The sequence below is a fragment of the Crotalus tigris genome, unplaced genomic scaffold (assembly GCF_016545835.1).
Source record: "Crotalus tigris isolate CLP2741 ecotype Arizona unplaced genomic scaffold, ASM1654583v1 scf7180000020000.429882, whole genome shotgun sequence".
In the NCBI taxonomy this organism is placed as follows: Eukaryota; Metazoa; Chordata; class Lepidosauria; order Squamata; family Viperidae; genus Crotalus; species Crotalus tigris.
The window spans coordinates 234,369-250,236 of NW_024097814.1; the positions used below are offsets into that span (position 1 = coordinate 234,369).

Below are 15,868 nucleotides of genomic sequence, written 5' to 3' on the forward strand. Positions count from 1 at the left end.
TCTGAGTTTGGAAAATGCTTAATATTAAACCAAATTCAAACAGAGAAGAGGTGGTGGATTTATTCATCAAAGCATCTGAGGGCACAACAAGAAGCAATGGGTAGAAGATTGTTAAAGAGAGATCCAAACTGGAACTAAGGAAAAATTTCCTTACAGAACAATGAATCAATGAAATAGAAGTTTTTAAGAAAAGTGGACAGCCATTTATCTGGGATGATATAATATCTCCTGCCTTGGGCAGTAGGTTGGACTAGAAGATCTCCAAAGTCCCTTCCAGCCCTATGATTCTAGGATTCTAAGTAGTTTTCCCCTAATTCTCAAAGGATTTATTAATAGCCCTTAAACCACATGGTTTGAATATGAATGAGTAAATTAGAACACAAATCTGAGAGTACAAAAGGAACGATGACGGATCAAGGAAAGAATTTAGTTACTAGGCCAGTGCAGCATTTTGAATTTGGAGGCTTGGATTTGGGTAATGCTCACAAGGCAACTGTCTTAAACATCATATAGCAACTGTAGAAAATACCTATTGGAAGCTATAAAAAATTGTGGCTGCTTTTAAGGAGTTGTGGAAAGGTACTGCATTTGTATTCCATGTGTGGTGCAGGACATTTTTGCCTTTGAGCTGCTGTGCTGCACTAATAAACACCCGACCATTTATGGTCTTATACTTTAATGGGCTATGATTGTTACAGGTAGTGCTTGACTTACGGTTGGTCATTTACTGTAGTAACCATTTTACAACAGATCTCTTCCCAAAGTACTTAGGATCCAGATACGAAGTTCCTATAAACGCACCACCTGCATTCATGTGATTGCATTTTGTATACTTGGCAAAATTGCTGCATAGCAAACAAAGGATTTGCTTAATGACTGTCATACCTGCTTTATGACTGCCACATTAGTTTAATAACTGCCACAAAAAGGGTCATAAAATTGGATCAGTCACATGATGACACTCTTTACAACTGTTGTAATTTATGACCACAAGTGGAAAGCTCCATTATGTTCATATGTCAAGGACTACCTGTATACTTAAGCTGCGACAGTGAAATATATTTTTCTTCTCCATATCTTCACTTGGTCTGCTTTGTTTGGTTTAATTTGCCTCCTTCAGAATTAATGATCTGATGCAATTCTCAAGGATCTTGAGAATCTCTCCCTTTATTTCTATGTAAGATCTTTCATTGAACCCAATATTGTATTAATTGGACTAGAGGTGGCGCAGCAGTTAGAGTGCAGTACTGCAGGCCACTTTAGCTGACTGTGTTCAGCAGGTCAGCGGTTCATATCTCACCGGCTCAAGGTTGACTCAGCCTTCCATCCTTCCGGGGTAGGTAAAATGAGGACCCAGATTGTTGGGGGCAATGTAAATATATATATACATTGCTTACTGGTGTACACCGCTTAGAGAGTGCTTGCACTTAAAGCAGTATATAAGTCTCATAAATAAATAAATAAATAAATTGAAATGTTCTCTCTAGAAATGTGTGCAAATTTTCATAGCTAATGGAGCATAATCATTAAACAAATATCTACTGTATACCAAATCAGATTATTGGCCCACATTGTTTCAAGATAAAATATTATTTTATATGAAAGGTATATACAGTATAGCTGTTCTAATGTCTGCCCCCGTTCAAGGCTATGTTATGTTATGTTATGTTATGTTATGTTATGTTATTATTTTACATTATATTATATTATAATTGTTGAGTCCTCGGCTTAATGGCGAATGAGCACAGAACATCTCGTAGTGTCAAGAAGTCTTTATTGTAGTCTCTTCTGCTCCGTTACAGCTCTGAGGCTCGCAGGCCTCTCTGCTTCCCTTAATAACGTTCCCCGGGCAGAATGGCAACAATTAGGCGCGCTCCGCGGCTCGCGCATGCGCGCGAAGCCGGCGCCAGCCAGTCTGGTCCCGGGCAGCTTGCAACTGCCCGGGACCATTGCAATGTCCCGAGCCTGCCTTTGCAGGCTCAGGATACAACACCCCTTCCCCCCTGGCTAAGACTAATAAACTATATGAATAGTTACACGTGACCTCAACACGAGCGTGGTGTGCCAACCCATGCTCCAAATGGTATCGGGCTATTGTTCTGGGATTAATAACCAATGCCCGTATTTCCAGTTTTACCAACAGCAGACACCCTCTGCTTTGCCAGCAGAGTTACAAAGTCCTCAAGATACTTAGGAGATCTCTTTGCTCTCTGTGACCTCCTTAGAATCTGAGAATCCCCAATTTCTTTTTGCACAGAGGATGCCCCCTCTTTCAGACCCTGGTGGTCCCCATGGACCGTGCCCCATTGCTTAGTCTGCTTGCTTGCCCACTGGGCTCGTCAGACCAGGACTTTGTTCTCCCAATAACCTGGTTGACCTGCCTAATTGCAGGCTCCCTGGCCCCTCTATAAAACTGCCATTGTTAGGCAACTCTGTAGAGTCTTCCAGGCCCACACTGGACCTATCAAGGGACTGCATCCCTTCGCTCCCCAGCCCCGTAACGGGACTGTCTGGGGTTTCAGTATTTCCCCAAAACTCAGTTGCCCCCCCATCTGTGCCGGAGTGTCAGAATTGGGATTTGCCTCTCTGACCACCTCCCTGTGTGAATGCCTCCTTCTGGAAACAGTAGCAGTACTGGGCCAACTAGACTGTTTGTGTGCCAGCTCTCTTGCAATGTTTGAGTTATTAGGATGCTCCCAGTTATTCTCCCTGACTGGAGTGCTGAATGGTATTGGTGAATGATGAGTATGCCCCCTGGGTGACTCCCTGGCTGGAGTAGGCACTGGTGCCTGTGTGCTTTCTGGTTCCCATGGATTCCTGTTTGGAACACTTGCGGAACCTTGGAATAGGCCGTCTGTGGCCTCTCTGTTGGGGCCCGGCTGCTGCCAACACCCATGCCTTTGCCCATAGTGGTCCCCCTCCCCCCCTGGAAAAGGCCCAGGAGTTTCCGAGGGTAAGTCCAGTCTTCTACGCAGCTGGTCGATATGCCGCCGAAGGACACAACCGTCATTCAATGAGACCTCGTATGACAAAGGGCCAGTAACCTTGCATACTACAGCAGGAACCCACAAGTGACCAGGCCCATAGTTACGGGTCCATACCGGGGCACCCACTTGTAGATACCTCGGTCCCCTGGGTTGTGTAACCTTAGGAGGCAGTCTGTCCGGGTGCAACCTATCAAGTTTAGTAATCAGTTTGCACCCCCAGCGAAGTTCAGCTGGGCTTTTCCCAGTAGAAGTTGAAGGTGTGGTGTGGTACGCAAGAAGAAAGTCTGCCAACCTGTGGTGCCAGTCCCCATAGGTCAGTTTCTTTAAAGCATCCTTGGTGATGCGGACCATCCGTTCAGCCATACCATTGGTGGAAGGGTGGAATGGTGCAGAGGTGGCATGACGAATCATGTTGGCCTGTAAGAAAGCTTGAAATTTGGAAGAGGTGAATTGAGGGCCATTGTCAGACACCAAAACATCCGGAAGCCCATGTGCAGCAAAAATCCCCCTCAGTACTTGAATGATCTTGGCAGTGGTGGTTGAAGAGACAGGTACAACCTCAAGCCACTTTGAAAGCTATCAACAAGGACCAAGAAGAATTGACCCTGAAAGGGCCCAGCATAATCAATGTGCACTCTAGACCAAGGTAACTGTGTTTCCTCCCATCTATGTACAGGAGCCTGGGGCATTTCTGGGCGTGAGCGCTGACACAGGTGGCATGCATGCACCTTAGCCTCTATTTCCTTGTCTAACCCAGGCCACCACAAATGGCTGCGCGCAAGCGCCTTCATTCTTACAATGCCAGGATGGCCCTCGTGAAGGGAGCCAAGACCCTAGACCTCATTGAGGTAGGAATAACAACTCTGCTGCCCACAGCAGACAACCCTGAAAAGTGGATAACTCATGTTTCTTAAGCCAGAAACTCTGAAACCCAGTGCCTGGACAACTCTCTGGCCATCCAGACAAAACCCATGATAGTACACGAGTGAGTGTGATGTCTGTGGCTGATTCAGCAGCCACATCCCTGGCATTTAAAGGTGACTCAGGCAGGATGTTGATGGCAGGGGCAGGGTCAGCCTCTACCACTTGTAAGGGTAATCTACTGAGGCCATCAGCATGGCCCATTTCTTTGCCAGGTTTGTGAACTAAAGAAAAATCATAGGCTGACAGAAAGATAGACCATCTCAGCATTCTGTGGGAGATGATATGGGGGGTTTGTTTGTTTGTAGTAAACAACCCCAACAAAGGCTTATGGTCAATGTAGACCGTGAAATGTCTGCCATATAAAAAATCATGGAATTTTTTAATCCCAGCAACAACAGCTAAGGCTTCCCTGTCTATCTGGGCGTAGTTTCGCTCAGCAGAAGACAAGGTTCTGGAGTAATATGCAACAAGAACCTGAGTTCCATCAGGTCTTAGATGGCTAAGTACTGCTCCCACCCCATAAGGGGAAGCATCACAAGCAATGCACACAGGAAGAGTTTCATTAAAATGTGCAAGCACAGTATTGGATGTAAGTAAGGCCTTAACCTCATTGAAGCTTGCTTCATGTGCCTGTGACCACTGCCACACTGCCTGTTTGTCCAGAAGCCTATGAAGTGGTTCAGCTACATTAGCTTTATTAGGAATGAATGCATTATAGAAATTCAAGAGGCCCAGAAAAGCTTGTAGTTCAGCTTTGGACCTAGGCCTAGGAGCTTTCATAATAGCCTTTAATTTGGACTCAGCAGGATGAATGCCATTGGCATCTATTTTGAATCCCAGGAAATCTGTAGAAGGCACCCCAATTTTACATTTGTCTTTTTTAAGCTTGAGGCCTGTTTTCCGGAAGCGCAGCAGGACAGCCCTCAATCTCTCAGCTAAATTTTGAGTGGAGTCTCCAGCTATTAAGACATCATCAAAATAGGGGCAAACCCCTGGTATACCCCTCAAAGTATTTTCCATTATGTTTTGGAAAATTCCAGGAGCCACATTTACTTCAAATTGTAGTCTTTTGACTTTGAATGCCCCCCTTGTGTTACAATGGTTTGTGCTACAGCAGTAGCTTCATCAACAGGAAACTGTTGATAAGCCTGTGCTAAATCTAGCTTTGCAAAAACACGCCCCCCCCCCTTGAGGGAGGCCAGAATATGACTGACTATAGGTACAGGATATGCATGTTGTTGCAATGCCTTGTTTAGAGTGCATTTGTAATCTGCACAAATGCGAATGTCCCTATTAGCCTTAAGAGGCGTGACTATGGGAGTTTCCCAAGGACTTGAGTCAACAGGTTCTAAGACACCTTGCTGAATCAATTTGTCCAATTCAGCATCAATTTTTCCTTTTAAAGCAAAAGGTACTCTCCTTGCTTTTACTCTGATAGGAGTGACAGTGGGGTCTAGCTTTAAGGAAACTGGGGGCCCTTTGTATATACCCAGCTGAGAGCTGAAGACATCTGCAAATTCTTTGCAGACTTCTTGTAGACCTAATGTTTGCAAACTGTTAAGCCCTGTAACTTGTATTCCCAAGGCCTCAAACCAATCAAGTCCTATGAGACTCGTGCGCTCACCCCCAACTACCAATACATCTAATGGACCTTCAAAATCCTTGTATTGTACATTAAGGGTGGCCTCCCCCTTACTACACACCTTGGAGTTTTGAAAGTCTGTTAGAACTATATTGGATGGCCTAAGCTTGGCCTGGAACCCACTGCTAGAGCAAATCTTTCTGAATGTGTGAATGGAAATAATTGAAAGTGCAGACCCAGTGTCTAGTTCTATAACCAATGGAACTCCTTGCAACTTCACCTTAAGTGACAGTTTCTTTTTAAGTGGCTTGTGTGTGCCTGTCCTATAAATGCTTCTTCGTGATGCACAGAAACCCACCCTGTTTTGGCTGGGGACCCTGGTACCTTTCAGGCGCAATTCTTCTCGGGGTTGTACCTTCTGACGGCCCAGACACACAGCTGCTATGTGGCCTTGCTTTCCACATGCTCTACAGATTGCAGAACGGAACCTGCAGTCGGTCCTCTTGTGGCGACCTCCACACCCGAAGCACTTGGGTACAGCTGAAGACTTTTCTTTGCCTTCCTTCTGCTTCCTTTCTTTGGCTGGGTAGAGATGATCCATCTCGTCTTCAGGATCCTCTTCCGAGCTCTCCTGGACTCCCTCATGGTGCACGGAAACAGCTTCTGGAGTGCTCCTGATAGGCCTCATGTTCTTGATTGCCCCACCTGCTGCCTCTTCTGCAGTAACCTCTCTCAAGGCATCTTGGAACAATATGTCTTCCTTTGCAAAAAGTCTCTGCTGCAAGTCTCTGTTCCTAAGCCCACATACAAATCTGTCTCTCAACCTTTCTTCTAAGTCTTTAAACTCACAAGGCTTAGCTGCTGTTCTCAAAGCTGCAATGTATTCTTTAGCTGATTCACCAGCCCGTTGATCCCTCTGTTCAAAAGTATGTCTCCATGCAATAACAGACAACTTGGGCTGAAAATGTTCTTTTAGTAATTTTTTTAAATCTGTGTAGGTGACAGATTCAAGAGGCGCAGGGGCTGCTAAGTTTTCAGCAATTTCAAATGCATCTTGACCACAGACACACAGCAAAGTAGCGGCCTTTAAGCCATCTTCTCTTACTTGGTTTACTCTAAAATAGTTTTCTACTCTGGCCACATAAGACTCCCATCTTTCTGGGTGCATGACATCAATTTCAGAGAGTCTCCCTATCTTCGCCATTTTCTCCTTTGTAAGGAAGGGATCTATCAGCCAGCTTATCTCCAGCGACGCTGTACTGGCAGGCAGGTGCTGAATTTAACGCCGTCTTCCTAGCTGCTCTCAGGACTCCTGGGTAAGCTTACAATTCTTCTTAATTAATTGTAAGACATCCCACCTTCGTTGCCAGTGTTGAGTCCTCGGCTTAATGGCGAATGAGCACAGAACATCTCGTAGTGTCAAGAAGTCTTTATTGTAGTCTCTTCTGCTCCATTACAGCTCTGAGGCTCGCAGGCCTCTCTGTTTCCCTTAATAATGTTCCCCGGGCAGAATGGCAACAATTAGGCGTGCTCCGCGCCTCGCGCATGCGCACGAAGCCGGCGCCAGCCAGTCTGGTCCCGGGCAGCTTGCAACTGCCCGGGACCATTGCAACGTCCCGAGCCTGCTTTTGCAGGCTCAGGACACAACAATAATATTATATTAAATGAAAATACTGAGTGAGGAGAATCGTGTCCTATTCAGATTGTAAGAGCAAAGTTTATCGAGGATGTTTGAGTTTCTGAGATTTGGAGATGAAAACCTTGCACATACTACAATGAGGTTGGCTAATTAACTTTCCTATCTAGAAAGCAAAAAATATTAGTATCTTAAAAGAAATCCAAACTTTATTAGATTTGTGAATATATATGCCAATAATAATGTCCTATTCTCTATATTCATAATTCAACAATTTAAATACAGAAGATTATCCACTGAATAGGTTTTTTTTCAATGACATTTTATTTGAATTGTTTTGCATAATTGCTCATTTCCCTGGAAGTAGCTTATTGAGGCTTAATTTTCAGTAGATATATGTACTGATTAAATTATGAATTATTATTCACGTCAGTTATTAGGCTACTTAACAATTAATTAAGACTTGTAAGTTTTGTTTTATATTTTAGAGATCTCATAAAAGTATTGAAGTGGCATGTTGACCGATTTACTGAAGTAGAAAGGCAAGCACACAATCAGGAAGTATTAAAGGTAATCTCAATTAGCTTTGTGTAACCTGCTTCCATTCAGAGGCTTTTCCTAAATTACAGTTCCTATAATTTCCTGTTAGCGTGGCTCCATTTATCTGACACATCTGACTAGGAGCAGGTTGAAGAAGCTGATTTAATATAATTGTTAATATTGTTTGATCCACCTGGAGCTCCGGTCTCTCCCAGTTCACTCTCGTGGCTGGACATTTAGATGCTCGGTCCCCATGATAGACTGCAGTCTCCAGGTTGACCTAATGTCAGGACTGCCTCTGAACAATCCCTAGGAAAGAAAAGAATTGACTTCATAGATTCAGAGAAAGAATACTTTTACTAGGAAAGAACTGAATGCAAGGTCTGAAGCAAAACATGTGGGAAGAAACAAATTGAAACTAACCCCAGAGCCCACCCCCCCAGTAGCCAGGCAACCAGAGTTCAATTATCAGCCAGGAAGATGTTTTGGGAATGTCTCTGATCCAGATGCATTGCTCCTCCTTCATGCATGCTGATCCCAGGGCAGTTGGCCTTGAAGATGTTAAACAACCCAAGCTGACCTCTCTGAGTCCAGGCCTTCCCATTGCTTCTCAGAAATTCCAGTTTCACCTCTTGTATGCTTCCCCTCCCAAATATTCAATGCTTCCCCCTCCCCATTGTTTCCATGGCAGCTGGGAGTAAGCTTGAAGTAAAGCAATGATGATCAGTCTGACACTGGCTTTCAATTCCCCTTAATTTAGAAAGACTGAACATTAAAAAAAATCAACAAATTCAGCAAAGAGTTGCCCTTTTGTGATATGAGCTATCCATTTTATATTTTAGGCTATATACTATTTAACTAGTGCTCTTAGAAAAATATTTATTATTTATAAGAGGGAATGATATAAAATCACACATTTTATTCTATAGGCCCAAGAATATATATTTAAATATATAGTTCAGTCTCGGAAGCTATTCTCTCTTGCTACTGGTGGACAAAATGAGGAGGAATTCTGCTGTTGTATTCAAGAGCTTTTGATGTCAGTACGATTTTTCCTTTCCCAAGAAACCAAAGGAATCAATGCTTTATCTCAAGCCCAAGTAAGTTGTGCAAAAATACTGCCTTACATGATTACTTCTGTTTTTCACATTGCTTCTGTGCATTGTAACTGAAGTATAAAAACATAGTCAGTGTTTAAATGTGATATGTTAATGTTTCTGATCTATTTTCAGCTGTAATGACATTCACATATTAGTAACAAAAGTTGGATTAAACATCTGACAGTACTGTTTTTCTGTATGAAGTTTTTGGCTAAATTAACAAGCTATAGAATTTTTTGTTTCCAGTTGTTTTCCATGATTCAGATGCAGCTTTTGCAGTTATTTTTTTGTTTTGTTTTTTAATTCTAGTCCTTCTCTATTTTCACCATAGTCCTTGGATGTCTCATATTCATTTAAAACTGCAAATTAATTCACAATAATATTATTTATATTCTTTTTTTTCCCTTGGAAAAAACTATTAAGAGCAAATTTTAAATATCTGTTTTCTTGGAAAAGAGAAAAATTATAATTTTTACAATTAAATTCAAATAAAGATTAAATTCCTTTTTCTGTTTGAAGATTTGTAATATACTTAGCTTTTTCTTGGTTTGTTCCCAGGCAATCTTTCTCAGTTCCTTCCCAGCTGTGTATTCAGAATTGTTAAAGCTCTTTGATGTGAGAGAAGTAGCAAATTTGGTGCGTAATACTCTAGGGAGCTTGCCAATCATTACAAATGCGGATGATTCTCTTCAAGCAGTGAAACTTCAGTGCATTGGAAAAACAGTGGAAAGCCAATTGTATACCAATCCAGGTAGAAAACCAAATACCATTCCTAATTAACTAATATTGAAATAGTTCCTGGCACATGCTGATTGTGTATAAAACAGATAAAAATTAATAACATTTGGACTTTACACCAAAGTATGGATGGTGAATCCCTTGAATCACTTTTTGCAGGACCAGAAGTTCAGCAGTCTAATTATTTAAGTGTTGTAAGCTGCCCAGAGTTACTTTCATATGAGGTGGCAGCTATACAGATATGATAGATAGATAGATAGATAGATAGATAGATAGATAGATAGATGATAGATAGATAGATAGATAGATAGATAGATAGATAGATAGATAGGTAGGTAGATAGATAGATAGATAGACAGGTAGGTAGGTAGGTAGGTAGGTAGGCAGGCAGGCAGGCAGGCAGGCAGGCAGGCTTAGGGCTCTGTCTTCCTGTCTGTCTGTCAGAAAGATAACTCTCCAAACAGAAAGGAACCAAATTTGGTATGGTGAGAGAAGCCTGGACAAATAAAAATGGTCATGTTTGGCCAGGTACTACGAATAAAAAAAGTGCAGGAAAAAAATTTCTCTTTGCAGCCATAATGGACCACATCTCAGAATGCTTCCAACTTCTGAACTGCTTTCCTTCTCTTTTCTGTTCATAAGACCTAAAATGGAGCATACATAGCCTTCTCTATACTCATCTCAGGGATACAGATTCAATACAGAGTGCAGAAACATACATGTAGAAGCAATATGTATACAACATGTGGATGACTACATTTGTAGACTGATCAAAAAGCTTTGGGGAAAATATCTTTCTGTTCTAAAACTATTTATCTGCTAGTCCAGTGATGGCAAACCTTTTAGAGACCAAGTGCCCAAACTGCAACCCCAAACCCTCTTATGCATCGTTGGGTGCCGGGTGGGTGTGGCCATTATCTGGGTGTGGCCCATTGGGTGGGCATGGTTGCAGTGGTAACAGCAGACTGGGTGGGACTAAAAAGTTCAATCAATCAATTCCAACTTTGCCAGATCTTTTTTTTTCCCGCGAGAAGTTGAAATTGACTGATTGAACCTTTTTTTTTGTACACAGCGGCGGAGGCCTAAAGCAAAAAGGTTTTATATAACCCAGCTGAATGCCTAGGACTGGGGCGACGGCACGCGTGCCCACAGAGAGGGCTCTGAGTGCCGCCTCTGGCACCCGTACTATAGGTTCGCCACCACTGTGCTAGTCAGACTTGTATAGTATTGAAGGGGAGAGGAACATGTTTTGGGGTTTTCTTTGCCAGAAGTGTAGAGATACATAGAGTTGCAGGATATAACATTTGATGTTCTGTGGTACCGTACCAAGTTGGCTTTGCCCTGCTGCCGAAATTGATTTATAGCTCCCCATTAGCTTTCACTGAATTTACTCAAATTCAGATGTTTATAAATGTTTTTTTTTGAAGGTACTGAATATATTCCATAGTAAAGTCCAAAGACAATAAACAATAGTCAAATTTCTTTTGAAGAATGTACTCATCCAGGCAATATTCTCATTATTAAAATATTTATGCCTGAATAGTACATCACATTAAAAAAGGAATATATTCACCTGGAGTTTACTAAAATAGAATAGTATAGTATTTTAGCAATATAGAATAGTATTTTAGCAATATGTTAGTGAAATTAAAATTGTGAAAAAACTGTTAATATTAATGCTTTTTCCATTTCAGCTTACAAGAAAAGTCAATGGGAGCAGCTAGGCTTGCTTAACAGCCACATGATTCACTTACCAACTGCAGTAATTTGCTAAACAATTGTAGCAAAAAAAGGTTGCAAAATTGGGTGCAACTCAGTTAACAACCATCTTGCTTTACAATGGAAATTTTGATCTCAGTTGTGGTTGTGAGTTAATGTAAAAACTAAATCTAGTCCTTTGATAGTTCAGTTTGCATTCTTAATCACTGAAAAGACTAGATCATAGAATTATTCTACAGTTACTTTAAAGCATAAATGAAACAATAGCCATAATAAGACAGCGTCCATTGTATATATTTTCTCTTCCAGAGTCCCGGTATATTTTGCTACCAGTAGTTTTGCATCACCTTTATATGCACCTGCAAGAACAAAAGGATCTGATCATGTGTGCGCATATCCTTAGCAACATATTTTGCTTCATTAAGAAAAATAGTTCTGTAAGTAGAAGGAATATCACAGAAAATGGGCTTTTAATTGTTAAGAAGTCTATTTCAAAGGGAAGTAAGACTAAAGTTTATTATTAAAATGCTCATTGAGATAATTAAGGGAGATACTGTTTCCTGGGCTAAGAACCTCACTATTATTTCAGATATCCACAGGGAAGCCTTCTTCATAGTGATACCTATTATCTTAAATACTTACCCTGCTTAAAATTTTTGAGACACACTCTATCTTTTATGTATTTAATGAAAGCTAGGTCTTCCCTTTGTGAATATTGCATGAATGATTCTTTTGCTTTTATTTATTTTTTATTTTCTTCATGACTATATTTTTCTGCTGTTTTAATCAATTTCTTTTATTGCTTTTTTAAAATTTATAAATCAGTTGATAAGTATTTACACTGATTGCTTGATTATACAGTTGGTTTTGACCCCTAGCAATCATATGGATTTTCTCCATGAAAGTATTTGCATAGGAAAGGTTAAATAAATATCTCCTAAATTGGAACATCCAGCATGCAGTATCTAATTCTTCCCATTAATAGTATGACTAGTTTTATAGCAAAATGAGATTATTACATTTATTTTTCAGTACACCAATGTGTATGATTTTGTTCTTCTTTTTTAAACAAATCAAAGGATAAGTCAGTATTGGAAGAAATAGATGTAATTGTGAACAGTCTACTAGATGTATTACTCAGAACCATCTTGGAGATCACAAACTGCCCAAAAGCAGCAGGTTCTACCATGCAGCTTCAGTTTCAGGATGTTACAGTAAGTATTACACCAGAAATACCCATCATGAATATTGAACTGTTAAACTCCTTCCTACAATTATTTTTTTTTAAAAGAAACAAATTTTTGGTCTAAAATGTGTGCAGTTGCTCCAGTTGCATTGGAGCATTTGCTCATCTTAGATTAAAATATTGGAAGAACCCATATCTGAATTTGCAGTTTGATCAGAAACTAAATTCAGTTGGTGTGTGATTATTCTGAACTGAAATGTTAGGGTATTTATAGTACCAGTATGTAGTATTTTTAATGACTAAAGGACTGATAGTAAGTGTTCCAAAAAGAGTACAGTGTATTGCTAATTTGTCATATTAAATGCAAATGAACATAAGTGTTGGTGTCAAATTATAGACCTGTTAACTAACCATCAAGAGTGTGCAGTGTATGGTTTTATGTTAGTGTTAGGACTGCTAAGTTATAAAGGTTTCGACAAAGTTTGGAAGCCCTTTTGGGAAAAAAAGAATTGCAGAAAATATACAATAATTTCAAACCTGCCCCAGCCTGATCTCCTAGGGAAGTAAAACTCTTGACTCCATTTGGTTGAAGTGAAAATGTACTTTTACTATGAGATGCTGGATGCATTAAAGTCAAGTGGAATTTAAAATTCCCATGAGCCATTACAGAACTAAACCCTTGGTTCCCCTTAGTCCTCTCCCTATCCATGCATAGCCAATCTGATACTACCGAGATGTTTTGTGAAATGCTGAGGTGTTTGGGCTGGTAAAATTCCACTCTCAGGGTAAATGGCCTCAAAGATGCCAGTGCATCAACACAAACCAGATTTCAAAGCGCTCTGTTCTTCCTCAGCTGCCAATTCCCCCCCCCCAATTTCCCATCATACAAGTATATAGCTTTATTGCCCATTTGTTCCCCCCCTCTCCTCCCTGATTGATGGCAGAATGCCGGCTGGTGGATCTGACATGCCTGCCCCCCTTGACAAGGATGTCAGTCCTGAAAAAAGACAGAAAGACACAACAAAGAAAGAAACACAAGGTAGATATACATTTAGAGTAGGGAACTATTTTGGTTTATTAGGGTATTGGCTATGGAAGCATTTGAGGAGTTTGGCCACTTTAATGTGCATAAGGTCATCCATTCAGTCCTGGAGGGAGGAAAGTTTTTCCATGCAACTAAATATTGGAGTTTTCCTCTATGTTTGCGAGAGTCTAGAATATCCTTAACTTCAAAATGTTGTTCCCCTTTAATTATGAGAGGTTCGGGTGGTGGAGGCAACATGGGATGCACAGGGGATCGAATCTCTGATTTTAGTAAACTACAATGGAAAATCGGATGAATGTGCCGAAGAGATTTCAGCAGTTTGAGCTCAACTATGACTGGGTTGATGATTCTTTTGATGTAAAAAGAGCCAACGTACTTTGGTCCCAGTTTTTTGAAAGGTTGCCTGGACTGCAGGTATTTGGTGGAGAGGTAGACCCAGTCTTCTATTTTGAAGTCTTTGGGCTTTATCCACTTTTTGTCTGCATGCTTTTTATAAGTCTCATCTCCTCCAATGATTTTCTAACCACAGGCCAGGAATTCTGTAGCTAGTCAACCCAGTCTTTTAAAGATGAAATAGGGTGGTGGTGATCAGGGCAGTTCAGGTAGGGGCACAAAATCATGCTACTATATATGGGGTTATTATAAGCTACTTCAGCAAAAAGGAGGAGATCAGTCCAGTTGTCCTGCTGATAGTTTATATAACATCTCAAGTATAGTTCTATCACCACATTCATATATTCACACCCCCCATTTATTTCATGATGAAGACTGGAACTAAGCCCTTGGGACTTCCAAGAAGCTTTAAAACCTCTTGCCAGAATTTGGACATAAATTGCACTTTGTGGTCAGAAATTATTCTTTATGGAGCATCATGCAGCCTATAGACATAATGGATGAACAGTTTAGCCAAAGTGTGGGTGGAAGGAATTTTTTGGCAAGGTACAAAATGCACGTGTTTAGAGAACAAATCAATGATAACCCAGATTACAGTATTTGTCGAGCTTTCCAATAACTCTACTATAAAGTCCATAGAAATTTCCTTCCAGGGGGCATTAGGCTCCACCACCGGCTGGAGAAGTCCTGGTGTTTTCCCCTGCCACTGCTTGGCTGAAGTGCAGACTGGGTAACTAGCCACATAGCTCTAAATGTCTTTTTTAAGTGACAGCCATCAAAACTGCACTTAATTAAGTGTAAAATTGTCTTTTGGGTTTTGAGTCATGGTCCTTTTCAAAGATTAGTAATCTTTGGCTTTCAGGAACATACAGCTTGGCTCCCACTCAGGCTAGACTCTCTTGCATTGTACATTCATTTTTGTGAGCTTGGAACCACTTATCCTCCTCCAAGGCTGCCTTTAGGTCTCTGCTATGCCTTCCCCAATTTGAGGTTTTGCTCTCACCTGTGCTTGGGTGGTGACTGGTGTCGCAACCTGATGGGACAGAATAACCAGTCTATTTCCTGTTTAGTGCTGTCGTATTCAGGCATCCTGGATAGTGCATCAGCCTAGAAATTTTTCCTCCCTGGGAGGTAGTAAAGACTGAAATTAAATTGGTAAAAATACTGAGCCTATCGATCTTGCTTGGGCGATAATCTCCTGGGTGTTTTTAGGGCTTCTAAGTCTTTATGATCAGTCCACATCTTGAAAGGGGTCTTGCTCCCCTCCAGGAAATGTGTCCATGTTAAGAGTGCCCAACACACTGCTTAAATCTCTTTTCCCAAACTGCCCATCGCCGCTCAGTGTCAGTTTCCTGGAGGTGTATGACATGGTTGTAGGGCACCCTGGCTATTCCTTTGGGGAAAAAAACCAGCTCCCACAGGCATATTGCTAGCATTCACCTGAATAATAAATGGGGTGTTAGGGTCTGGGTGTTTTAACACCTATTTGGCAGCAAACAACCATTTTGAGTTTTTCAAATGCTGACTGGCATTCCATTGTCCGCTTGAATGGCTGATTTGGTTTTTCCCTTCCCCTTTTGTCTTTAGCAAGTTGGTTATAGAGAGAGTGGTCTGGGTCAACGATGGGATAAATTGATGGTAAAAGTTCTCAAATTGCCAAAAGCCATGCAGTTGATTTCTGGTGTGGTGTGGAGCCCACCCAAGCACTGCCTTAACTTTTTCAGGGTCCATCTCTATCCTGTTGTGGGAGATGCGGTAGCCCAAGTAGTCAATTTTATTCTGGTGGAACTCGCATTTTGAAAGTTTAGCATACAGTTAAGCAACCCTGAGCTTTTTAAGGACTGCCCTAAGCAGTTTTACATGCTCCATCATAGTCTCACTGTAAATCAATATGTCATTCAGATAGACTAACATCCACTTGTAGATGTGCTCAGGCAGTACCTCATTTATCAGCTGCATGAAGACAGTGGGGGCCCCTTGTGGTCCAAAAGGGAGGACACTGAATTTTAAACACCCTA

At 41.2% G+C, this 15,868-nt stretch overlaps 1 protein-coding gene across 1 annotated transcript in view; it reads left to right on the forward strand.

Annotated features, from left to right (window-relative positions):
- The window catches only part of LOC120318035 (dedicator of cytokinesis protein 4), a 335,809-nt gene that overhangs the window by 142,798 nt on the left and 177,143 nt on the right, over positions 1 to 15,868 (forward strand). Inside the window, exons 21-25 of the mRNA XM_039365226.1 lie at positions 7,618 to 7,699; positions 8,599 to 8,769; positions 9,328 to 9,520; positions 11,536 to 11,663; positions 12,306 to 12,440. Coding sequence (XP_039221160.1) covers positions 7,618 to 7,699; positions 8,599 to 8,769; positions 9,328 to 9,520; positions 11,536 to 11,663; positions 12,306 to 12,440 — 709 coding nt within the window. The remainder of the gene's footprint in view (positions 1 to 7,617; positions 7,700 to 8,598; positions 8,770 to 9,327; positions 9,521 to 11,535; positions 11,664 to 12,305; positions 12,441 to 15,868) is intronic.